The sequence below is a fragment of the Mangifera indica genome, chromosome 6 (genome assembly GCF_011075055.1).
Source record: "Mangifera indica cultivar Alphonso chromosome 6, CATAS_Mindica_2.1, whole genome shotgun sequence".
In the NCBI taxonomy this organism is placed as follows: Eukaryota; Viridiplantae; Streptophyta; class Magnoliopsida; order Sapindales; family Anacardiaceae; genus Mangifera; species Mangifera indica.
The window spans coordinates 6,956,143-6,980,722 of NC_058142.1; the positions used below are offsets into that span (position 1 = coordinate 6,956,143).

The following is a 24,580-nucleotide window of genomic DNA, read 5'->3' on the forward strand; positions in this document are numbered from 1 at the left end:
ATACCCCAGCAAATAATTTCTCTCATCACTATCTCAAGCTTCTACATTCTTTTTTAACAATTTGAGAGAACATTCCAGGTCTGCACCATAGAATACTATGCCAAAAAAGTATCGTGTATTTACACTATATTTTTCAAGGAAACCTTGTAAGTGTTTAATGAAAATGTGTTTATAACTCTAATATGTACTTTTTAAGAAAGATTTCTGGATAATTACTCAAATGATTCATATCAAGAAACTATACACATTACATTCTCTGAACTTGAAAAATCTTATCTTTTACAACAATTAAACAAAAACAATAACTACGTGGATCGCTAATGCTAGTGAAGCCAAAATCCTTGATAAATAATCATTTTTCTTCAGATGTGCACCCAAGTACACATCCCTAAAACCATAACGCATAAAAATTACGGGGTCACCAGTGCTAGTGCTAGTGCTAGTGCTGCCAAAATCCTTGATAAATAAATCTCTTCATATAGTAACCTTTCATATTCCGAAGCACCAACTCCGTAGTGACTAACAATGAAAAAAACATGGTACTCATGATTTGGAATGTTACTAATCTTCCTCTTCCTCTCCCTCTCCCTCATCTGCACTGATGTCCTCACTCTCACTTTCTTCAGCATCTTCTTGATCCTCTGGCTTCTTATTGTCCTGCTTTTTATTATCACCAACAGGTCCTGAAGACAAAGAGGAAGAAAATATGAACTTTTGAAACAGTTTTGCATAAAGACTCATCAATTTTCTGGGATGAGCAATACAGATCAACACAGATTTACACGGGCATAAATGACATTTACATGTGAGATAGACATACCAAATTCATTAAAGATCACTCCACCAGAACACAATCCTTCCTCAATCTTCATGAGCTGTAAAGTCATTCTGGGTCCAATCTCCTGAAGCTTGACAGCACTCTTTGTAGAAGCCCGATTTACTCTACCAAGATCGCTTGCAAGAGTTACAGTTGCTACTTCATCATCAGCCTCACTTTCTGACCCATAACCAGCCCTTCAAAAGGCACATTGAAAAAACAACGTGAATTAAATATAAAATGAAGACAGTGTATGGACGTGTCATTAAATACACATAATGCAAGGAAAACCTTCTATGTTTTCCTCATCAAGTCTAGAGAGAAAAATTTGCCACAACAACATACTCAAAAAACAATATATATGTAAATGAGCAAGGATACTTACTTAGTAACAAAATCACTCACATCCTGAAGACTCCTAAGATCGGGGACTTGATGGTTCCGAACGAATTTTCTAAGTCTACGGGAAACACCTACAGGTTGTAGTCTGATTGAATAATGTCTAAAATCAACAAGCTTTGTGTCTTTATTGTAATGTAGCAACACAATTCTCTGGCAAGTAGAAAGCTTGACCTGAAACATCCATGATAAATAACATTAAGCATGGGTGTAATATCTAGCTAATTCTAGCATTAGAGTTATACTGTCTAAGCACCCACGGTGTTAACATCAATGGCTGGAAAGATGTTCTGAAACATGATAGTTGTAAGCTTTAAATGTTGATCCCCAGTTCCAAAGCCAGAAAGAACAATCTGCCAAACATACATTCAAAAACAACGGTTAGTGGAACAGCAGGTAACCACAGAACAAAACTTCATTACTTCTTCAGCTCAGTTTATGAATAAACATATGGATTCAATCCAATTATAATTTGAGAAAGCAAACAAAAAATCTAACTTAAGTGAACAGAAAACATGCAAGTCAACTTGAGACACTTGAGACTTGGGGGGTTAACTCACCATCTATAGGGTTCCAATAATAAGAAATTTACAAACACGCTTCATTGACAAAAAGAATATTATATTTAAAGCCAGCAAATAAAAGATTCTATGTAGCTTGCCACTCTATGAAGAAGTCTTTAGAAAGGAGACCAAGATCAGAAGGTAACTGATAGCAACAATGTGGACGTATAGATGTTAAGGGGAAAATTACCAGGGGAGAATTCTTGAAAAGGTCTTGAGGACATCTAGGGCGCAATTGAGATTGAGCAACATCAACAGCTAATGAGTACTCGTGTATTTTAAACGCAAGAGTAGGGCCCTGTGGAGTTCTTGCAACCCTCAAGTAGGGAGCAGTTTCAGTCTTTGACAGTATGAGGAAATGTGTAACACCCATTGGTCCAGCAACATTCAAGAAGTCTTTGAGATTATTCCGTTTTTTCTCCTGTAATCATACAACAAGAAAATTAGAAGGAAATCATTTGCATTGCATAACAATGAACCAAAGTTAATTGACAATCCTCTAGAAAAAATAACATGTCCATGGCTTGACTAAATTCATTGTTCAAAATTTTAAATACCTTTATGAGTTACATTGTAATCTATTAATCTCAGCAAGCATAATACTCTTGCAAAAACAAGGTTTACCCAACAAAACTATAAAAAACTTAATAATGCACATTCCTCAAAATCCATCATCAAGTTTTAACTAAAGGAGCTCAAGCAAACAAGAACAAAACACAAGTAAAGTCAAAATCAGTAACAAATAAAGCTTTACCTTAAGCTTGAGAGCAGTATATGGAAGCATCAACTTTCTTAAGTCCAATTCAAGCTGTTTGAGGGGACCAGGCAATTTCCCTCGGGAAAACACAAAACTCTTTGGGATCTTATCCCCTGTAATATGATCTACACTAGGCTGCTTCTTCTTCCCAGTAGGCTTCACAAATGCCTTCTTGTTCTTCTGTTTTAATGAAGATAATAATAAAAAACCATACAAAGCCTTTACAGTTTAACTTAAACCAACCTATTTTCAAAGTGCTAGCACCAAAAAGATTCTTTCACTTAAAAATGTTTTCTTAAAAAACAGTTCCAATTGCACTTCAACAAGTTCATATGCTAGATCTTCATTTATGTAATACCACTAAATAATTAAAAAAAAAAATCAGCAATTTATTATCTTTTTTCTTTTCTTAGAGACCAAACAGAAAGTAAAAGTTAAAACCAAGCGGAAGAAATTCACTTACATTCCGAAAACGAGCCATGCGCTTCTTAGGAAACTGAATAATATCGAGTCTTACTCTATCAAAGCTTCAAAATTTCCCGCTTAATTACTTGCTGAATGCTAAAATTGAAGTAAAAAACAGACAGAATTAGATCGAGGATAATATCCAGGAAGGTGTTGAAAAACTACACTTAATTAATTTAAGAGAAAATACTTACAGGTTACGAATTGCGTCGGCGAGAACAACTTGGGTTGTAGAAGACAAAGAAAGAATTAGGGTTTAAGAGATTTGATCGACTGCGGACAGAGGTTTGGTTTTAACGTGAGACAAAGCGTCTAGGACTCCGCGATATTTTGCTTATAATATTTATATCGTAAGGCCCTTAGATAAAATTTTAATTTTATAATATTACTTTCAAACAGAATAATAGTAAATTTAAAATTAGAGTAAATTGCATTTCTCCGTTAAGTTTTGATTTAAAAATACTTTTCCACCTTAAATAATATAAACAATATCTTTTTTACCCAAAATCAATCCTATTAAGGTAAAATTGGAACAACATGTTTTTCCAAATGATTTAAAAATCTGAATCTGATTTAAAAAGCAGATGATCCAAAAGTTTACTAGTAAATATCTTGTTAGATAGACACAAGATCCAATACCTCATTTTCAATCTCGTTTTAAGATAATGTTCTCTTAGAAGGGGAGCAAGACTTGATTTCCTTTAGTAAAAAATGCTTTCTAAAACCTCCTTTTGGATTAAAATTCTTGTTTCTTTCCGTCTTAGTTAGTAACCCTTTTTGCCGATCATTCATCAGGAGTATTCTCTGTGCTTACCCAATTTTAAGATCTTGCACATCAAAAATTGATTATGGGTTCGTACTGGTCGTCATAAAAGGCCATATTGAGAATGGTGAGTGACAGAAAGAAAAATCGAAGAGGACCCATCGCTATTTTAAGTGACGTAACACACCTCTGGTTATAGCCCGTTTTCTCTTTACTGCCTACTCCTAAGTCTCTCATACATGCCTTGAAACTAGTTCTGTTAAGCTCTGCCGGGAAAGCAATTTTATAAATCAATCGTGCCTTGTTAGGCAGCAAACCTGCAATTCGAAGAGCAGGATCCTAACGGCGCAGTGGACGTCTCACAATAGCAAGTGTTGGCGACATCAAAGGTTTAATAATTCTGAGCACCTTGGAGAAGGGAAATTCGGAAGCTGCTTGATACAAAAGATGATGATTTACGCTATGTTTGGCCTATCGATGAGCATGATACTATGTTTGAATGCCGAAAAGAAATTTGGTCATTTGGCCACCCACGGTGTTCGCTTTACTGTTGAAACAAAATCAAATGGCGAAATGCTATAATATTACAGTAAACATGCAATGACGGCTAATGTTTTCTCCCCCACTAAGTAGAAATTTCATATCACATGTTTTTTAACTTCATTAACCATTGAAGTCTCTCATCTATGGCATTGCATCTTTGAAGTATTGGTATCATAACAATTAATGTAACCCTTAGTACCCAACATAACCCAGTATGTATCATTGGTGTTCTTAAGTGGCATAGGATTTAATTTAAAGTCAGGTGATATGATTAAGTAAATTGAATGAACAATAGTAAAAAATGAATATAGCAATAATTCTGAGCAGCTAGCTATAACTGAGCAAAATACACCAATATTAACACACCTGAATTTTCAATGAGGTGGAAAGCTAAAAACACATCTCCATCTATTGCTCAAGGTTCTTCTATGATTCTTGTTCAGAAATTTGCAGATACACCATCTGGGTATATCCATTAAATACAGATTTCTCAAGTCTACCTAAACCAACTTGTTGAAACAAGCCAAAGCGGCCATCTTCAACAATTGGACTGGATGCACGAGCAGGATCATATCGCGTTTGATGAGTCAGGGAAGGGCCAGCCACTGGAGGGAGCTCCCAATAAACATCTAGAATTGATTCGATAAAATGACTGTTCCGAAAATGTTCCATATAGGAGATTAGCTTGTTAGTGTGGTTGAAGTTATCTCGCATCTCCCCTCTGACACCCCACCAGGTTTCACCTGGTCCACATAATTCCTCTATGTCCACTGCCTTCTCCCAGAAGTCCTTCCTTCTTGATCTAACCCTGGCTTCATCACTATCTCTAAAGCAGCTATGGCCACCTCCTGGATCAAAAACATGTACTTGAAAACTATGTAAGGACACATAAAAACAAATTACAATCAAGCTAATATGTTTCAACTACATGGACTAATCATCAGGAACTGAGAAGAGGAAAAACAAATAAATTAAAATCACTAAAAATTGTCCATGTGGTTACTGTTGAGACCTCATCTGACGTATATATGTTCATGGCTAAGAAAATTGAAAGAGAGTTAAGCTCCAGTTTAAACTACAAGGAAAAAGACGCAGGAAAATTCAATTGCAAAGTTAATATCAAAGATATGGTGGCATATGAGTAATATGAAGGCATTTCAAACAAGGGAGAGTCTAGTAAAAATATGGGAGGCTATTCAGCAAGGACTGAAACACAGGCTTAAATTAAGACATAAAAAAGATAGAAACATTCCAAACAAAACAAAATGATAACCAATGTGTTCTCAACCACCAGAAAAAAAAGGTAGAGATCACTGGCTTAAATCAAGACATATTAATCTAAAATGGACCTATTTGCCAGACAATCTAATCAGGACTTCTTTTAATTTGTCAAGTTCACTTCCTTGGGAAATCACTATGATGAGAACTTTCTAACACAAATGATTTTCAAACAATCCTTCAAAATTTTGGGACAAGGGAAGAGAATTCTCTGATTTTACAGATCAGAAGCAACAACAGAATTCAAGGCATTTATGAGCAACCTATCAAACATGACATAAGAAAGGATGAGCTTGCACCTTTTATATAAGACTGATCACATATCTGCCTCAAAGAATAATGGTCTCCAGTTCCAGTATCATAATTATCCTCAAAAACAAGATGCCTAAAGCCAGCCTTCAGTGCCTGCTTAACTCTTCCATGATGGATGAATTAAGAGAAATCAGCATTAAGTAAACTACAAGCCTATTAGTATAAAAAATAGAGTGAAATTTTTTCTTATATAATCAACACTAAGTGAAACAGTTAGTACCTTTTCAATTCATTTTGATGGTCATCGAAAAAGATTAGGACTCGGCTGAGATTCGTAATCCCATGTTGCCTCATCACATTCCCCCAATTGACATTACCAAAATCCACAAAATCTTTTCCAGCAAAATATGTGCAGTTTCCATCAACATAGGCAAGTCCCTTCTGTAGGTACTTAGCTGGATGCCGGGGTGAAAGTGTAACGATTTTAGTCTCTGGCATTGCTTGCCGCAAAACCCAAGTTGAATGCCCTTTGAAAGCACCACTCTCAATCATTAGATCTGGTTTCAGCCACCGTGCAATGAACCAAAGCCCAAAGCTGTGGTCAAAACCCATCCCATACATATTGTTCTTAATCGGACGAGTTTCATATATTGGTACAAACTCTTCCAACCCCTTGAGTAAATCCTTGGACGTCCATTCAACCGTTCTTCCATGTTTCGATCTGCCTTTTGACAAGGACAAAATTTGAACAATGTAGACCATAAGATATTAAATAAAGCATGCTCAAACACAAATTTCAACAACATCAACTGATTAATTCAAACAGATTAAATCTTGTATGCATTTAGATATATTAATCAAAACTGAATTCCACAATTTCATAGACAGCCACACACAAGTAGAAGTTAAAAAATTATGAAAAAGAATGAAGAAAAGGAAATTTTCCAACTGGAAAAAAGTTAACAGGTAGGAAGGCATATTTAGCTGAACTCTGAAGATGATTGTAAATCAAAACAGTCAAAAGTTCAATAAAAAATACCAAATAATATCCAGATCTAGTTCAGAAAACCATATACCATCTAAAATTCATGAATTTACAATATTAATATGCATAACTGAACCAAAGAAATACATATATTTATAGGCTGAAAATTTAAAGCACTAGAGGAATTTATACATGGACTGCATATAATTAATTACAAGTACTCTCTCAAAGCCACACTCCCACTCGCATTGCCATTACAAACACTGGAAAATCACAGACAAAGATTTTGAAATTCAAACAATAAATGGAGACCACATTTGGACACCCTATATATATGAAAATGCCAAGACACTATACAAATACTAATCATCTTGAAATAACAACACAATCATAATCACAATAAACAAATTACCAAATTATCCAAAAAAAAAGTGGCCATTAGCTCTTAATATCAATCCAACATTAGTCAGATCTTTACAAGCTTTTAACATATAATGAAGAAATCTCTTAAGGCCTATGTGATCCATTATCAAATCAATTTATCAACAAATAAAAATTAAAACAGAGAACTATTTACAGGAAACCTAAAAGCCTTATTGCCAAAATTACTTAAAGATTTAAACTTAACCAGTACTGACGCACAATAAAGCCGTCTCTGGAAAACCCAATTTAAATAAGCCCAGAAAAACCCATAATTAAATCAAATCATCAACAGCTAAAATTAAAACCACAAGAAAAATTATATCAAATTCAGACTAAAATCAATTAACCTAGATCTGAAAATCACATTAAAATCAAATTAAGAATGATAGAAGCAGACTTACACCAGGGAACACCAAGATATCCGAAATCAGATTCCAATGCATCGGGTCGAAACAGTCCGGGCCCGCCCAGAGAACGCGGATCATATGGTGAAACACAGACGAGGAGGCGACGAGAGTAGTGAAAGATCAAGGAGGCAACGAAGAGGAAGACAAAGAGAGAAATAATGACAGAGGGCGACAATTGGCCAACGCGTGAGAGGTACTTGGAAGCTAATAAGGAAATGTGTTGGCGCTTGGCCTTGGAGTCGTCTACGGCGTCGGATGCGGCGTCAGAGGGTGGAGAGGTTAGGGGCTCGGTTTCAGCGGTGGAGGGGGAGGGTCGGCGTGAGGAGACGGAGCGATCAAGCATTGTGGCGGTGGCTGATTTGGGAGAGTGCAGTGAGGCTGACGAAGTGTGATGGTGTAATTCATAGTTTTGCTTTTGCAGGAGAAAATATAAAAATAATAAAATAAAATAATTAAGGGTTATTTCACTTATAAAAGGCTGTTGGCGAATTGTAATATCCACGTATGCCTGTTGATATGTTTTAAATTATAATTTGATTTTATTAAAATTATTTAATTTTAAATCAATATTATTTATTAAAATTAATTGAATTATAATTTTAAAAAATATAACATAAATATAAAAAATATATATAATACACATATAAAAAATAATAAAATAAATTAAAAACAAATTGTACATTTAATTTATTATTGAAAAATTCAGTTAAATATAGTTTTATACAGTTTACAATATAATTTAATTTGAAAAATGTGTAAACTATAATCAAAACTGAAAATTATTTTAAAATTTTTTATCAACTTTAACCTAACCAATCTTTAATTTTTAAATTACTCTATCTAGTTTTAAATTTTAAATTGAATTATACACACTTTTATGTTTGATTGAATTTGTATAAAAGAGATAAGTATCACATGTTTCTCCATCATCCAATACACACTAAAACCCTAAAATCCATATTTTTTTATTGCAAAAAATATATGTGATCTAAATGATGAAGCAATTGTGATTGAATGATTGCATGTGGGTTCAAAAGAATATGTGTTTATGTATTATATAAATGTCTATATGTAAGTGATAATGGGTTAGCAGGCTATGAATATGTAGGATTTGAGATTGAATATGGACTATTTTGGATGTTGTATGTGCTATAAATTTGCTGGATAAAATTTTATGTTGTTGAGAAGGAATCATCTTTGATTTAGAAAGGAGGTTACGGTGAAGAGCAAGCAAGTTTTTGTTGATGTAAATTTGATGGAATGGTCGTTCTAAAGACAAAAATAGTCATTTTATAACACAATTAAGATAAATTATATTGTGATTTAATGTTTGTCTCAAAGATAGGTATGATCATTTATATCATATAGATTTGATTACAATAAACACTCATTATTAAAGTAAAATTTGATCGTTTATGTAAAAAATGATAAAAGTACTCCTCTAACTAGAACAGTTATTAGTAAGATTATAATAAATATTCAAAAGAAAAAAAGTGAACACTCATTCCCAAAATGTGAACGGTCATTTTTCAATTCTAGTAGTTATCCCACAAGTTTAAGGGACATTATAGGTAATTTGTAGTATTAAAACATACATAAGATAGTATATGAAGTTGGATATAAGTTATGAACAAGCATACAAGATGAAAGCATTAGCAACCCTATGATAAGTTTATTAAAAAGTGTGAGCATAATGTTAATGTTTTTAAGAAAACATATCAAAGATTCATGCATGACATTGGACAACAGTTTTTACATGTTTTCTAAGTTCTTTTTGTGTTGACCCATGTGGGACCAAATGTTCTTATACTACATGTGTGAGTCTCGATCCCATAAGTTTTAAAGTTTGATAATGCCCATGATAGCATATTTTCTCATAAATTTTTAAAGATATATTTTCTAAAAGATTGTTACAAAGGCAAACTCATAAGGTTTTTCATACCCATCATAGGGCACATCTACATTAAAGGTGTTATGTAGTCTACTATATGCACCTACAATAGAATTTTTAGGATGAGTTCAATTATATTGTATGACTGCCAAAATTTATGAGACTTACATGGACAGTGTGTCAAATGTCAACCTTAACCAACTTTGGTTGACACAAACATTTCAATTTTCAGAAAAACGTCTTGATAAAAAATGCTTTCACTAAAGTTTCCTAAAGAATTTTTTTTATATATTGCATTTCAGGTCATCTTAGGGATGCTATAGATTTGACTGCAGCTAAGAAGTGTTAATAGGTACTAGAGGATACCATGACCTTATTCATTATAATAGATCTAGAGAGAATCCAATATATTAGTTTTTGGTTTAAGGGGGATGTTAAGGTTTGGTGGAGGATGACTTGTGAGATCACCAAATTGATAAGATAAGCTGAGCCAATTTAAAAAGCTTTATCAAGGTTGATTACATGTCAATTGATGTATTATATGTCTGAGCACAAGAGTTGATCAATTTTTAATAAGACTTCATGTCAGTTAAGGAGTACTAAGACAAGGTTTAATTTGTTGATGATTTAGATTGAGGTTGGATAAAGATGTTTTTACTTGGGCTCAAATCAAATATTACTCTAATCAAAATAGGTATCGTATTCCTTAAAAGGATAATACTTTTAAAGGGATTGTTACGATAATGTCATGTGGTATCATTATACATTGAGGCATGACATGTTGATTCCAATAGTACCTCTATGATTTATAAACAAGGGAAATTATTAAAAATGGCCAAAATACCCTCCCACTAAGCAAAAATACCCAAAGTCACTATTCTTAAGCAAAAATGCCCATGACTTTTTCTAAAATACCAAAATTACCCTTCCCTTCATTTATATAAACTTCCTCACTCACTATAAGGGGTTAAATGAAATTTTATTAAAATTAGGAAGGTATTTTGATATTAAACATTATAAGAGTATTATAAATTTCTCAATGAAATTTTAGGAATATATAATTGAGGGGTCAAACGAAATCTTATTAAAATTTGGGGGGCATTTTGATATATCGACTCGTATTTTTCAGATTTCTGAAGAATTTTTCGATTGTTGTTATTATAGGGTTTTTCAACTTTTAGAATTCAAATTTTAGTTCTGTTTTTTCGAATTTAACCGTTTTACTAGAGATCGATTCGTATTTTTCAAATTTTCGAAGAATTTTTTTATTGTTACCATTCTAGGGTTTTTCAACTTTTAGAATTCGAATTTCAGTTCTGTTTTTTTTAAATTTTATCGTTTTACGAGATATTGACTCGTATTTTTCAGATTTCTGAAGAATTTTTCGATTGTTGTCATTCTAGGGTATTTCAATTTTTAGAATTCGAATTTCAGTTTCGTTTTTTTAAATTTCACCGTTTTACGATATATCAACTCATGCTTAATAGTAACATCACTCAAAATCACATATAGAATGAAATCAAATACATATCCATATCTAACCACATATAAAGTATATCATATATGCACATACAATAAATATATACATACGAACAATCTCGAAACATAAACACGTCACAGTCACCAGAGCCCAATCCCTGCTAAGGGACATCCCCCTATGGCCTCGACAAGAAAACACGCTCTAAGTCATGATACTGCACCTTCAGACAATCTCGAAAGTACGTATCTCTGATCCTATGTCTGGAGGAGCGAGGAATATATGAAGAGATATCAATACGTCGGCTAAACGAAAGACCCATCACCAAAGCAAACTCAAACGGGCTAAAACGAACATCAACCTCGCTAATCTGAAACCAAAACTCGTCTCTGGCAGAGAATCGATGTAGCTGCCGTAATAGGAATGAATGAACTAATATACCAGAGAATTTAGTCTCGGGTAAACAAAGAAGATACCCGAAACATGTCCTTTCAAATAGTCGTAGCTGCTCTGGGGTCAATGTAGACGTAATCTTAGATAATGTTGTGCACTGTGCATGACATATCAGATCTGTTCGGAAGTGTCTAGACTCATCAGAGATTCGCAGCTCGCTTTCAACACGTCTTCTTTTGCGAAAAATATCCTGCAAAAATTTACAAAATTTGTTAGTCATTCATAAATAGCAAATATGTAAATAAATCTGAAAAATACGAGTCGATATATCGTAAAACGATGAAATTCAAAAAAACAGAATTGAAATTCGAATTCTAAAAATTGAAATACCCTAGAATGACAACAATAAAAAAATTCTTCAAAAATCTGAAAAATACGAATCGATATATCGTAAAACGATGAAATTCGAAAAAACAGAACTGAAATTCAAATTCTAAAAGTTGAAAGCAACAATAAAAAAATTCTTCGAAAATCTGAAAAATATGAGTCGATATATCGTAAAATGATGAAATTCGAAAAAACGGAATTGAAATTTGAATTCTAAAAGTTGAAATACCCTAGAATGACAACAATCGAAAAATTCTTCAGAAATTTGAAAAATACGAGGTCATTATATAGTAAAATGTGTCCGAAAGGCACAAAAAACGAAAAACTTAATCTTAAATTCGAAAACTACACGTCGAGAAACCCTAGATGTGAAAAATTTTAATTTAACCCCTAAAAAAATTTCTATTACAAACAAGTCCAATATTTATCCCTTGCCCCTCAGTAATTTTAGAATCTATTACCACCCCTGGAGTTTCAAAAAAGTAAATTTTCACCCCAACCCACTGTCACACATGGCAAATTTCAGAAACGCCCATAGTGGACTAATAACACCACCATATCTCTAATGTTTTAAAAAAGCCACTAAACACCCCTAACCCATTGTCACAGTGGGTGTTTTTCATGACAGTGGGAAACATTGTTCCCACTGTCGCACTGTAGATGGCTTCGGAGGCTTTTTTGGCCAAAAATCGGTCATTTCGGCCTCCAATTTCAACATAAATCGAATCTACATAAGCTATAACACAAAACCCCTCAACAAATTTAACGAAAACACCCAAGAATCAAAATATATTAAGCATTGTACAAAATCGAAATCCTAATATTTCAAACCACAAAATCTCACTCAAATCTCAATAATATAAACAATAACTTGATTCGAACAAGATTACGGAAGATATACTAACCTTCTTGACCATTTTCGCTCGTCGGAAAGCAAGAAAATTGACAGAAATCGGCTTGACAGTGGGACGACGGTTCATAGTGGAAAAAAGTCTATTTTTCTTTGTTTTGCACAGTAACTTCACAGTGGGATATATGAAATTTTGCCATGTATATATATAGGGATAGTTTAGACATTTCACAAATGTTGGGCATTTTTACTTTAATATGAATTTTTTGGACAATTTCGCTTAAGCCCCTTACTTTTGCCTATTTTTTATAATTTCCGTATAAACAATCACTCTCTTCAAATATATTCCAATTCATAAATAATCTTACTACAAATCTTCATGCCATTTATACATTAAGATACTATCTCGTCCCCTCCATTAAATTATAATTAACATATAAATTAACGATCCCCCGATCATTAATTAAGCTTAAGCTAATTGTTTGGTATAATTTGCATTTACCCTACAACTCAAATTATTATAAAAATGTCTTCAAACCTACTAACAGAAAGAATTAAAAGATATAATCTTTAATGTGTCTGGCAACTGATGAAAATGCATTTATATACAATGTAAGCACCCACCAAACTATCCAAGTACTTCATAAAAGCTGCACCAATGCATTGCATTGCATTCACTCTCAGAGAAAACATAAACACAAACACTTAGTGAAGAAGAAGAAAAGAAGATTAAGAGCTCATGGCCTCACTGAATTCTCCAAATCCATCTTTCGCCATTAGAGATCATCACAATGGCACAACTCACAAGAAGTTCTTCAGAAGCCTCTCTTCAAAAGACCGACCTTCCTTCTCTAAATTCCCCTTCACACCCCCTCGTTTCACCTCTCCAAGTCTTCACACTTCACCCGTTTCCTCCCCTCACCATTCCTTCCAACCTACGGTGCCCACCCTCGAAGCTTCCTACCGTTGCTTGTTTTCCATTCTGAAGAAGGATGGGCAGATGCTGTCGGTGGCTGCAGCAGACGGGTTCCTTTACACAGGTTCTGAAGGCAATGTGATCAGGATTTGGAAGGTGCCTGAGTTCACTGAATGTGAGCAGCTCAAGACCAAAGCATGCATGGTGGTTGCCCTGGAAGTCAGCCATGACACAGTTTATGCTGCTTATGGCGACGGCAAGATTAGGGTTTGGCATCGAACTTGGGATAACGGATTGAAACATGTTCGATTAGCAACAATTCCCAAGTCTTCAGGCTCTGTAAGAAGCTACATAATTGGAAGAGATAAAACGGTAATTGTTCTTACTCCCAGTTACAGGAGTTTGTTTTGTTTCTCATTTACTAATTATAATAGCTACTTAAAAATGAAAATTTTACAGTTTCTGATATACAATTTTAAACTACGATAACCAATCCTATTGAAGTTTGTTCCATGTAGTGTGTGCTTTGTGTTAACGGGTTTATTATTTGCCACCTAATTTATTGATGAAGCTACAGATTTTGGTACAAGCCAACAAATTTTGTTCCATATATGATTCGAAAACACCTACTTGATATTCTAGACATAAATGTGCTTACACAAAACTGGATAAAAGCTGGAATTTTATCATTTTCTAGGTGGAGTTGGTAATGAGAGTTGCTCTTTCTTAACTCCATTACTAAGCTTGAATTTCCAACATTCTACTATCTGATCTATACTCTTTCTGGAAGAAGAACATACAATGGGCTGCACATAATCAACCTAAGTTTTCATGTGAACATTTTTGGTAGCACTATTACGATCTTAAGTTTGTTTATCGATTTATTTCTACAGGTGAAGCATATGGGACCAATATCATCACTAGCAATCAATCTTTCCAGTGATATTCTATACTCAGCTTCCCTTGACAAAACTGTAAAAGTATGGAGGATAAGAGACTTCAAATGCATAGAAACCATCCAGGCGCATCCTGAACCAGTCAATGCCATAACTGTCGCTGATGATGGAGTACTTTACACTGCCTCTGATGATGCCACAATCAGAGTTTGGCGTAGATACTTCTACAGTGAAAATCAGTTGCATACTCTAATTCAAACCCTACCTGCAAAGTGTTCCCCTGTAAAAACCCTAACCCTTGCCCCGGAAGACGGTGTACTCTATGGTGGCTGCGCTGATGGCTATATTCATTACTGGCACAAGGGCTGGTTCTCAGGCCAATTACAATATTCTGGGGCCCTCCGGGGCCACACTCATGCAGTAATGTGCATTGCAAGTGTGGCAAATTATGTGATCAGTGGTTCAGCTGACTCAACTTGTAGGGTTTGGTCTAGAGAACAAGATGGAAGACACACGATGTTAGCAGTTCTGGTGGGCCACAGAGGACCAATTCGATGTGTTACAGCATTTCTGGGACGTTTAGGGGAAGAAGGTGAAGATGATTGCACAATTTGCACTGGGAGTCTCGATGGGGTTCTGAAAATGTGGCGCACTACTTGAAAGAAAAATGCTAGTGGTAATTGTTTAAATCAAAGCGGTCATGAATATTTTGAGTTGCAAGAATAAATGGAGAGAGATTTAGTTTATGCATAGTGTTGCAGAAGAAAATTGTACAGTAATATAACTAAAATTGTGTAGTGTAAGAGGTCTTGCTAGCTCTATTTGCATTGATGCTCAATGTAAAATTTAATATTAGAAAATAAACAAATTCTATGCATAGGCAGTATATAATCTTTAAACTGAAACCCAAAATCAGGAAAAAGTTACAGTAAACTGGACCAGACAAATAGTTGAGAACATCTTCAGATGAGAAACACTGATTATTTCTGACTACAAGAACTAAATTAAAACATAAATCAAAATTTTCTAAGATAAGTCATTGCATGTCTACATGACAAGGCTGGCCATTTTGCTATTCTGCTATGGTGACAAACTTCTTTTCTAGGCTATGATTTTCCTCTAATGATAATCTAATCTGTATTCAATGTGTTTACTGGTGCATTTCCAGACCATGATGGGGATCTTCATTAGCACTATAATGATCCTTCTTCAACAATCGAAAAATGATGAAACAAACTATACGCAAACCAACAAGAATTGCTATGATGTAGTCTTTGACAGAACATGATCGTTTGCACCCAAAGAAAATCCCTAGACATACCATGGCTACACATCAACAAGGTCAGTCTTACATGGTGAGGGATATAACTTACAAGAATTCTATTAGGCTCCTTGTTTATTGTACAAGTTTCTTGTTGTGCTCCAGACAATCAGTGTAACTTTAATTCTTGTCTTCAACTGAGACTTTTTCTGATCACCTCTTATTCAAGTATGGCATAAAGTAATTCCTAGCTACAATGTTTCTTACCTCTAATGGAATCTCTTTTCCGTAATGAAACCAAATTAAATTGTATCCATACCTGAAATTTTGTTCAAGATACCTTAAGCAGAAGAAGATGAAGATCTCATTATTTGCACTTGATTTCTCACTGGATTTTGGAGCATTGTTGCTATAAAGTTCACCAGACCTAGATTCAGCAACAACTGGGTCACCAGAACAGACCACAGAGCTGCAAAATGAACCATTTACAAATCCAGTTACTGGTGTACAAAAAAATTCAATTACATGACAGTGAAACTTATAATCCACCTAAAACTGAAAATTGGCAAGCAAATGCGAAAAGCCAAAAGAATTATTCAAGAAAAAATTGTGTGTTAACAGATTACTCTGCCTGGAACCGTATTATCAATTGAAACATAAAGGTAACAGTAGTGATTAAATTTTCCAGTACTGGTTTATGGTAAAACAAATTCTAATATTTCAGATGTAAGTTAAAAGTTCTGGCAACCTTACTGTTCTGGTAACCAGTAACTCCTATCCATAAAACATATTCTGGTAACCTATTCGTTGCACACAAGAAATGGGGCAACTTAAAGCAAAATAGTGATAATTAATAACATGTAATTCTTGTAATGATAAAAAAGCTTCACATGGTGCTGTTAAAAACATACTGGTGTCCAAATTCCAGTAACTCTACAGGTGTGCTACATAGTAACTGTATCACGTATGTGAATCATGTCATGCTACTGATGTGCTACATTATAATGGCAACGTTGCTGGGGAAAAAACTCCATTAGTGTTGCTGGTCTCAAGTAACGTCACCAGTGTGCTAAGACATAACTGCAATGCTGCAGGGAAGGAAACTGCTCTAACTTTTAAGGTGTGCTAAATCATAGCAAAGCATAAGTAGGCAGGGAATTCCAGTAACATTACTGGTGTGCTCTGTCATAACACCAAGATTGCTGCCAGTGTGCTACATCACAACAACGACACTGCTGGAGATGAAGTTGTGGTAACATTACTGGTGTGTTACATCATTACAGCAATATTACTGAGAAGGATAACATTGTGGAGGGTGGATTTACGTTGAACTGGCTTGGCTAAAGTGGAATTGCGAGCTCAGCTTGTTCGAACTCTAATAAGTGGCAATGGATCAAGCTCGAGTTATGGGGCTTGGCGTTAGCGGCAATTATAGGTGATGATCAAAACAATGTCCATGTACTGAGCTTGTTTTGAATTTTAATAAAAGAAAACATTGAATTGTGTCAAGAAAATGATAAAAGTGAATTTATATATAATGGTATAAATAAGCTCAATTTTTTCATTTCCCGACATTTTGGAGTTATGAGCTCGAGTTGAGCCACCATATTGAGCTCAAGCTCGAGCTTATGGTTTTTAAAACTTGTTAAACACAAGCTTAGACTTAGTAGGCTCGAGCTCAATTCCTTCTATACAAACTCGAGCAAATCCAAGCTTATAATCCACCCCTCCCCGGTGTGCTGGTAACAGCAAAAGTACTAAAGAACTATTTCGGGTATTGGAGTGCTAATCACAAGGGCAATGAAGCCAGATAGGAAAATTCATTGCCGGAGCCAATTCCTGTAATATTACCGGCATGCTAATCAGACAGACCACATTCCCGGTAAAGAAATTCCAGTGTACTGGTGTGCTCCATCGCAACGGGGGAAAAATTCTGGTAAAGCGGCTGGAGAGCTCAATTTCAGGTAAACCACCTGTGCCTAGCAGAAGAAAACTCCGGTAATGTTACCTGGCAGGAAACTTCACAACGGTAACGTTGCAGGGGTGGAAACTCCGGTATTACGGATGTGCAGCATTATCAAAAAAAAAAAAAAAAAACTGGTGCACCGTATAGCAAATGCTGAGGTGATGTTACTGGTGCAGAAAAAGGGTGCGTCAACACACGCCTCTGAGATTAAATTACACCCAAGATCCACAGCTTTCAAGAAAGATTAAAGCCAAAGCCCTAACAATCTTAGCTCAACAAGGAGAATAGAGAACGATTTTGATTTTGAACCAGAGAAAAAGATAATTGAAAGAGCAGTAAAATATTGCTCAAGAATCAGGAATAACGAACAAAAGGTACTTAAAATCGAAAATACATCTCATTTATAAATGCGAAGATTATATTATATTTATTGGACGTTGGGAGTTTAATTTTAGACACCCACTTAAATGCAACCATTATAAAGTTTGTTTTTTTAAATTTTTGGATGGGCTTTTTTAGAAAGGGTTTTTTTTATAAGTATTTTATCATTTATATTCATGAATACTATTGTATTTATTATAAATGAGATTTTAGTTTTAAACATTCTTCTTCAAATGTGCTTTATCATTTGTATCATATAAGATTATATTTATTAGATATGAGATTAAAGTCTTATACACACTCTCTCAAATGTAATCATTATAAGGTTTAATTTTTTTTTATAAGTGTTTTATTACTTGTATTTAGAAATACTTTAAATATGAGATTGTATCTATTAGAATTAAGATTTTAATCATGCACACTCTTTCTCAAGTGTAATCATTATAAGGTCTTTTTTTTTAGACGGATGCGTTATTACTTGTATCATATAGATTGTATTTATTATATATGAGATTTTATTTTTACACACCTTCTTTCATATGTAACTAATATAGAGTCTTTTTTTTTTTTTTATGGGTGCTTTATTATTTGTATTTAGAAATACTGTTTGACTTGTACTCTGATATTATATCAAAAATATATTTGACTATTAAGTTTATAAGTATAAAGATTGAAACTCATATTGTATTTACACAAAAAAAATAATAATAATAATAATGATAACCAACAAAAGGTATTTTGTATTTTTAATCCATTTTAAACTTCTGCTAATTACCAGGCCTGTAAGAAATTTGGATCAAAACAAAATTGAGGCCCAGTAGAGTTGGGAGGCCCGATTTTAAAATATTATTCTCCTTAAATGAGCCATCACGTGTAAAGCTGACCTGGCTCTCACGGTCGAATGTTGAGTTTCAGCAGCAGGCCTCTCCTGCTTTTCAGGTAATCCTTTTCAGAACTTGCTTTACTTTCTCTGAAATCTGTAATGGAACAAGAATAATCTCGAAATATCTAACCTTGATCCGAAAATAATTTGTTCTTTTGCTTTTATTCTGCTTCTTTGTTTTAATTTTTTTGTATGGTATAGTTCTTACTGAATTTAATTTTGTTATTTGTGCAGAATAGACCGTTTACTGAGATTAAAACGCACTTATTTGAAACCAACTCCGGTTGATTACCTTCAGGTTTCTTATGTCCATATTGGTTAATTTTTGTTTTGCTTATTGTCTGTTACTCTAGTTAAGATAAATTTTCAATGTCAGAAGTTGCAATGAGTTTATTCTGGCCGCTTTAGCTTAATTTTGGTTACCCTTTTCGTGTTTTTAGATGTTGTATTTTTCTCTGTTTGGTACGGAGAGAGAATACAGGTATTTGTTTGGACATGAAAACAAATCAATGTCACTTTGTGGTTGTGTTTGAGCACCTTGTTTGTGTTTTATTTTGTTTAGTTATGAATTTCAAACTAGAGGTTGTTCATGAAATGTGTTCAAGCTGTGCCTTAGCTGATTTTAATTGTTTTCCTCATGCTATAGGGACGCTGTTTTTACTATAATTTGAGCTGTAATTGGAAGATGGATAGGACAAAAGAAAAGTCAGATGTTGTGTACACGGTCAAAAAGCCAAAAAACAATTATCTTGTATGGAGACCCGTCAGTAGTCAAGCCAGTTTCGCTGAAGGTTTGTTTCTTTGTGGTTGGAGAAAGGTTTTGCATGGTGCACGTGCATGCACACTGGGATGATAATAGACACAATTTTTAATGGCTCAATGAATTTGTAGAGATGGATACTTTTCTTTTTCTCAATGAATAGAGGTTGTCTTTCATTTTTTTCATTCCTGAAGGAGTTTCAGAATTGCCAAAAACGAATTGATGTAAATCAAACAAACTCTTTCTCACTTTTAATCCATTTCCTTGGTTCTTTCAGATGATGGAATTTTATATTGTTCAGATAGCTATTTCTCCAATTGCATTGAATCACCTGTCAGTTTATATATTCACACGAAGACACTGAAATTTCTATCCACTTTTTTTGCCTGGTGTATTGTTAGATGTAGGATTGAAATTTTGTCATCTCTTTACTGGCCAGTTTGCGGGCATTTTAATATTTTTGAAGGTTTGCTTCATAATGGGTTTGTGGGTCTGAGTCACACCCAATGTTGCTGATGGTTTATTTGATGTCAATTTGCAGAATGCTCAGTAAACCAAGTGAAAGTTGGTTCAGATGATGTTAGTCAAACACAAGAAGTGACAGTTGGGTCAGAAGATATAAGACAAATTCAAGAAGTGCAGTGCAGCACATCGAGTGATGTTTCAGATGCTCAACATGTTGTGAAGGTTGAAGCAGTGACTGAAGTAACTGACTCAACACTCAGTTCTCATACATTGTCGGATGATGTTGAGGTTAGAGCATCAATAAGACACTCAGAGATTTCAGCTGAAAAGCATTCACTTTCACTAGAGGTAGTGATTGGCTTGTCAATAGTAAGACTTAATATCAAGTACATTTATTACTTTTGTCATTCTTTGTCTGAAAATTTTCAATATCTTTATCCTTGCTACAAACTCCATGAATAGAGTACTGTATAGAGTCAATGGTTCATTTTCTTGTTTATCGGAAAAGAAAGGAGTTCTCACTTCGTGTGCTTTATTTGCAGATTGGTGCCTCTGTAATTCGATTTGTCAAGGGAAGAGAGTAGGGAACTTCTGGATATGAACCTTTTTAAGACTTGAATAATGGCGCTTTTTCCTTGTTTTTTGATTTCATTTTCTTTCCTCAGGGGATCCATGCAGAAAAAAATTGAAGAGGAGATGGGAGTTAAGATTATCATTCCATCATCAAGGAAGGAGGATTCGATAAGTAAGTTTGCTGGTTTCTGAGAATTACGGTCTTTTACTTATGTCAAGTTGTTAGAACCAAATTGCCATGTTAAACGTAACTATAACATTGCAGTCATCGAAGGCATTTCATTGGATAGTATAAATAAAGCTTCAGAAAGGATACAATCCATTGTTAATGAGGTCAGTTCATATCTATATGGTTTGACACTGGCATAAAGCAGAGTCATTGTGCCAAAAGATATTATGTTTATTAGTTTTGCTGATCTCTCATAATTTTCTAAATGACATATGTTTTCCTAGTTTTGGTGTGGCTTAATATGACTCATTCTGTTGCATTCAGAGCCTTTTGACTATTAAGCCTTTTTTTCCCCCTCTTTAATACTTCTTACTCGCAAGCAATTTTTATAGGTTGCTTTTTTTGTCATTTCAGGCAGTCAATAGCCCAAGTCTTGAGTACTCACACTTTATATCTCTTCCATTAGCTATTCATCCAGAACTGGTTGATAAGCTTGTTAATTTTCAAAAATCTGTCCTGGGAATTGGTGATGCCCACCTAGATGAGAATGCAGATTGTGATTCTAGCAAGGATACTTCTGACAATGGAGACAGGGACCGAAAGTTGAATAAAAGACCTAGTGTAGTTGGAGATGACAATGAGCTTGTTCAAGTGGATGTAAAGAGCATAGATGAAAAACCTGATGTTGCAGTTGAGTGTAAAGTTGGAGATGACAATAAGCATGTTGAAGTGGACATAAAGAGTATACCTCTTGTTAGTTACACGCCTAAAGCAGCAAAGTCTTCCTTTGTATCTGGTGAGAAACCCAGTAGATTTTATGATGCACCAATGCTCAACCAGCTTTACATTAGTGTAGTTTAGATTGTGCAGAACACTATTAATCTCTTGCTAATAAGCAGAAGCAACATATGGATAAATGTATGTGCACTAAAAGCTTGTTGAGTTAGTTTATTTACTTGGAACTACTTAATTTGGATCTTCACCATGCATCTTAGTTTGTCATTTCCATTAACTGAAAGCTAATGTATGAACATTTGAGTGCAAATGTTGTATCCCCATAATGGTCTTTGCTTATGCGGGCTTAACACTACAGCTTCTATGCATGTCTTTTCATTAGTATTTTTGCTAATGTTGTGTTGTTTCAAATATAACTGAAGACCATCTACTGTGCTACTGTTATCACTTATCAGTTTCTCCTTTTTGTCTCTCTGACAATGATGTTTTTATTGTTGTCAGCAGACTTGGGAATCGACAAGTCCATATTTATTAAACCAAAAACCTTTCACTTAACAGTGCTGATGTTGAAGTTGTGGAACAAGGACCGAGTTAATGCAGCTACGGAGGTTTTGAAGGTAAATTTCTGTAGGAGTGAGATACTTATTGGTTGATTGTAGTCAATGTAGTATCTTTGACGATATAATGTTTTATGTTTCTGCCAGAGTATTTCCTCAAAAGTGAAGGATGCCTTGGATAATCGACCCATCTTTGTAAGACTAAAGGGGCTGGTAAGATTGTTTTCCAAATTCAAATACAGCATATGGATTTATAATTGAGTTTGAGCCTTTTAGCTGATGGGACTTAGGTGAAGTTTGAGAATCTGCTAATATTTAAATGTTAATAAGTACATAACTATCTATATTGGGATCAACCTTTCTGTGCAGGATTGCATGAGAGGTTCTTTGGCCAAAGCTCGTGTTGTCTATGCTCCAGTGGAAGAAATAGGTGATGATGGTCGACTTCTCCGTGCATGTCGTATCCTACTTTCTCAACTGTTAGTTTTATGAATTTTTTCATGACTATAAATTTATTAAAATTGTAGCATCCTGGTCCAATGGACCAGCACATTTTTTTTGGGTAAGTAATAGACTAACACATTGTTAAGATAATTGTCTACCTTGTATATACAATCCATCGCGGTTTTGTTTTTAGGCTTTTTAACCCAAAACACGTTTTAATAGTTTAAGAGTTTACAAATTATTTAACCAATCTTCTATTATCATTCCCAATAGATGTGAGATTCTCATTCATGCTAAACATCTCTTCGATGTTTTATTGATGTGAGATTTACTTATGGATTTTTCAAGTCTTAAACTTCCTGAACCTTTCTTAGAAGTCATTATTGATGCATTTAATGAAGCTGGACTTGTGCTTGAGAAAGATGCTAAACAGAAATTGAAGGTACAATAGTTATGACCTTTCCAGTGTGAACTTCAGTAATTATATGTTGTGCTAAGTTTCTTTTTGTTCTTCTATTCTACTTTTTTATTTTTATTTTTTGCTTTTGCAACTCAGTTGATACAGTACAAAGCCATGCTACCAAACTATCAGCATATCAGTTTTGTTCAATTATTCACTAAAAATATTACTAACAGTTGGTTGTTTCCTCAAATTGCAGTTGCACGCAACTGTAATGAATGCAAGGCATCAGAAAAGGTGCTTGTATCTTTTCTTATCTTTGTTACCCCATGGCTTATAAACCAATTAGTTTTTCTTTATTTTCTTTGGCTCTTTTCAGACTAATGTGTGAACTAACTAGATTGTACAGGAAGAGTGGGACAAGAAAGCTCGATTCGTTTGATGCACGAGACATTTTCAAGCAATATGGATCTGAGGAATGGGGAGAGTATATTATCCGTGAGGCTCATCTTTCACAGAGATTTTTATTTGATGAAAGTGGATATTATCATTGCTGTGCTTCAGTACCTTTTCCTGAAGATATGAAAGCAAACTGATTCATCCAAGCTGAAGATTTACAACTTCTCTTTTGAGTCGAAAACACTGGCTGTAAGTGTTATATAAGATCATTATCTTGTGATGAGGCTTACTTGCATATTTTCTGTTTTTGCTTCCGATTTCTAATTTTACCTCTTTTTTATGTTCCCCAAATGAGATCTGCTATCAGTTCTTAGATACTGATGATCTTGAGTATCTTTTAGGAATCCGCATACTAGTAACACTTAAAAAGTGCACAGTTAATGGATAATTTTAAACTTTCTTGCTTTGAGGAAAATTGCTTCATCTGGTCTAAGTACTTCGTTGTAGCATTTGATTGTAAACTTGAAATTATTGTCTAAGGTTTTACGATTTGTTTCTTCAGAATCTTGCGTCACTAAATTAGAGGAGAATTTTTGTGTCTTTGGGAGAATTGATATATAACTGTTTCAATGGTTTACTAAAACTTTGCATTTTTCTCCAAGGTTCATATTTTAGTAACATTATGTTGATAGAATTAGAATCTTCTTTGTGTTTTAAACTTATAATGATTTTTCTCCTTATTCGTAGGATACTAATACCTATGGTACTTATGCGGAGGATATTCATGATTCATCCTTGGATGACAATTGAATAATAATGTCACAAAACCTTATGTTGTATTTATTCGTAGAATATTAATAACTATGGTTTAACCTATGATGATATCATATTGATGGGTATGAAATTTCATATTTATAATTGAATAAATAAACCATTTTAAGCAACTCATTTCCATACTAACAAAGCTCATATTCAACTCTATCAAAAGATAGTTTGAGTAACAAAGTGGGATGTCAAGCTTAAGAACATGTAAGTTCAGTCTCACTGAAGATATTTTAAGAGCAAACTTTTGATTTATTTGATCTAGTGATTATGAGATCAATTATTAGACCTAGAATTGTAATA

General features: G+C 34.2%; 4 protein-coding genes across 18 annotated transcripts; 2 read left to right on the forward strand and 2 right to left on the reverse strand.

Moving 5' to 3' along the window:
* Positions 1-185: 185 nt before the first annotated feature.
* LOC123219370 (peter Pan-like protein) lies at positions 186-3,334 on the reverse strand. 2 transcript variants are annotated; one of them, XR_006502855.1, is made up of 9 exons: positions 3,196-3,334; positions 3,000-3,097; positions 2,534-2,716; positions 1,970-2,200; positions 1,477-1,569; positions 1,203-1,390; positions 821-1,014; positions 457-683; positions 186-340 (listed from the first exon to the last, which is right to left on the reverse strand). XR_006502855.1 is itself a non-coding variant. In XM_044641293.1 (8 exons), the coding sequence occupies exons 2-8, from the start codon at positions 3,015-3,017 to the stop codon at positions 562-564; spliced, it is 1,029 nt and encodes a 342-aa protein (XP_044497228.1). In that variant the 5' UTR covers positions 3,018-3,097; positions 3,196-3,334; the 3' UTR covers positions 186-561. The 2 variants fall into 2 exon arrangements, 1 of the variants encoding a protein (XP_044497228.1); XM_044641293.1 differs by having other exon boundaries at positions 186-683.
* A 1,281-nt stretch (positions 3,335-4,615) lies between these two features.
* LOC123219373 lies at positions 4,616-8,082 on the reverse strand. Its single transcript, XM_044641295.1, has 4 exons — positions 7,647-8,082; positions 6,118-6,562; positions 5,885-6,000; positions 4,616-5,155 (listed from the first exon to the last, which is right to left on the reverse strand). Exons 1-4 carry the CDS (start codon positions 7,993-7,995, stop codon positions 4,734-4,736), a joined length of 1,332 nt encoding a protein of 443 aa, XP_044497230.1. The 5' UTR covers positions 7,996-8,082; the 3' UTR covers positions 4,616-4,733.
* Positions 8,083-13,298: 5,216 nt separating this feature from the next.
* LOC123219375 (protein JINGUBANG-like) lies at positions 13,299-15,951 on the forward strand. 2 transcript variants are annotated; one of them, XM_044641310.1, is made up of 3 exons: positions 13,299-13,938; positions 14,460-15,138; positions 15,631-15,951. In XM_044641310.1, exons 1-2 carry the CDS (start codon positions 13,390-13,392, stop codon positions 15,120-15,122), a joined length of 1,212 nt encoding a protein of 403 aa, XP_044497245.1. In that variant the 5' UTR covers positions 13,299-13,389; the 3' UTR covers positions 15,123-15,138; positions 15,631-15,951. The 2 variants fall into 2 exon arrangements, with proteins under 2 accessions (XP_044497245.1, XP_044497244.1); XM_044641309.1 differs by lacking the exon at positions 15,631-15,951 and having other exon boundaries at positions 13,300-13,938; positions 14,460-15,348.
* A 2,980-nt stretch (positions 15,952-18,931) lies between these two features.
* LOC123219374 lies at positions 18,932-24,399 on the forward strand. 13 transcript variants are annotated; one of them, XR_006502856.1, is made up of 15 exons: positions 18,932-19,009; positions 19,188-19,251; positions 19,600-19,744; positions 20,255-20,547; positions 20,721-20,758; positions 20,844-20,923; positions 21,017-21,084; positions 21,335-21,716; positions 22,157-22,272; positions 22,360-22,425; positions 22,582-22,672; positions 23,031-23,098; positions 23,316-23,353; positions 23,457-23,704; positions 24,203-24,399. XR_006502856.1 is itself a non-coding variant. In XM_044641296.1 (14 exons), the coding sequence occupies exons 1-14, from the start codon at positions 18,972-18,974 to the stop codon at positions 23,650-23,652; spliced, it is 1,683 nt and encodes a 560-aa protein (XP_044497231.1). In that variant the 5' UTR covers positions 18,932-18,971; the 3' UTR covers positions 23,653-23,930. The 13 variants fall into 13 exon arrangements, 11 of the variants coding, with proteins under 11 accessions (XP_044497231.1, XP_044497234.1, XP_044497232.1 ...); XR_006502857.1 differs by having other exon boundaries at positions 23,466-23,704; XM_044641296.1 differs by lacking the exon at positions 24,203-24,399 and having other exon boundaries at positions 23,457-23,930.
* Positions 24,400-24,580: the final 181 nt, after the last annotated feature.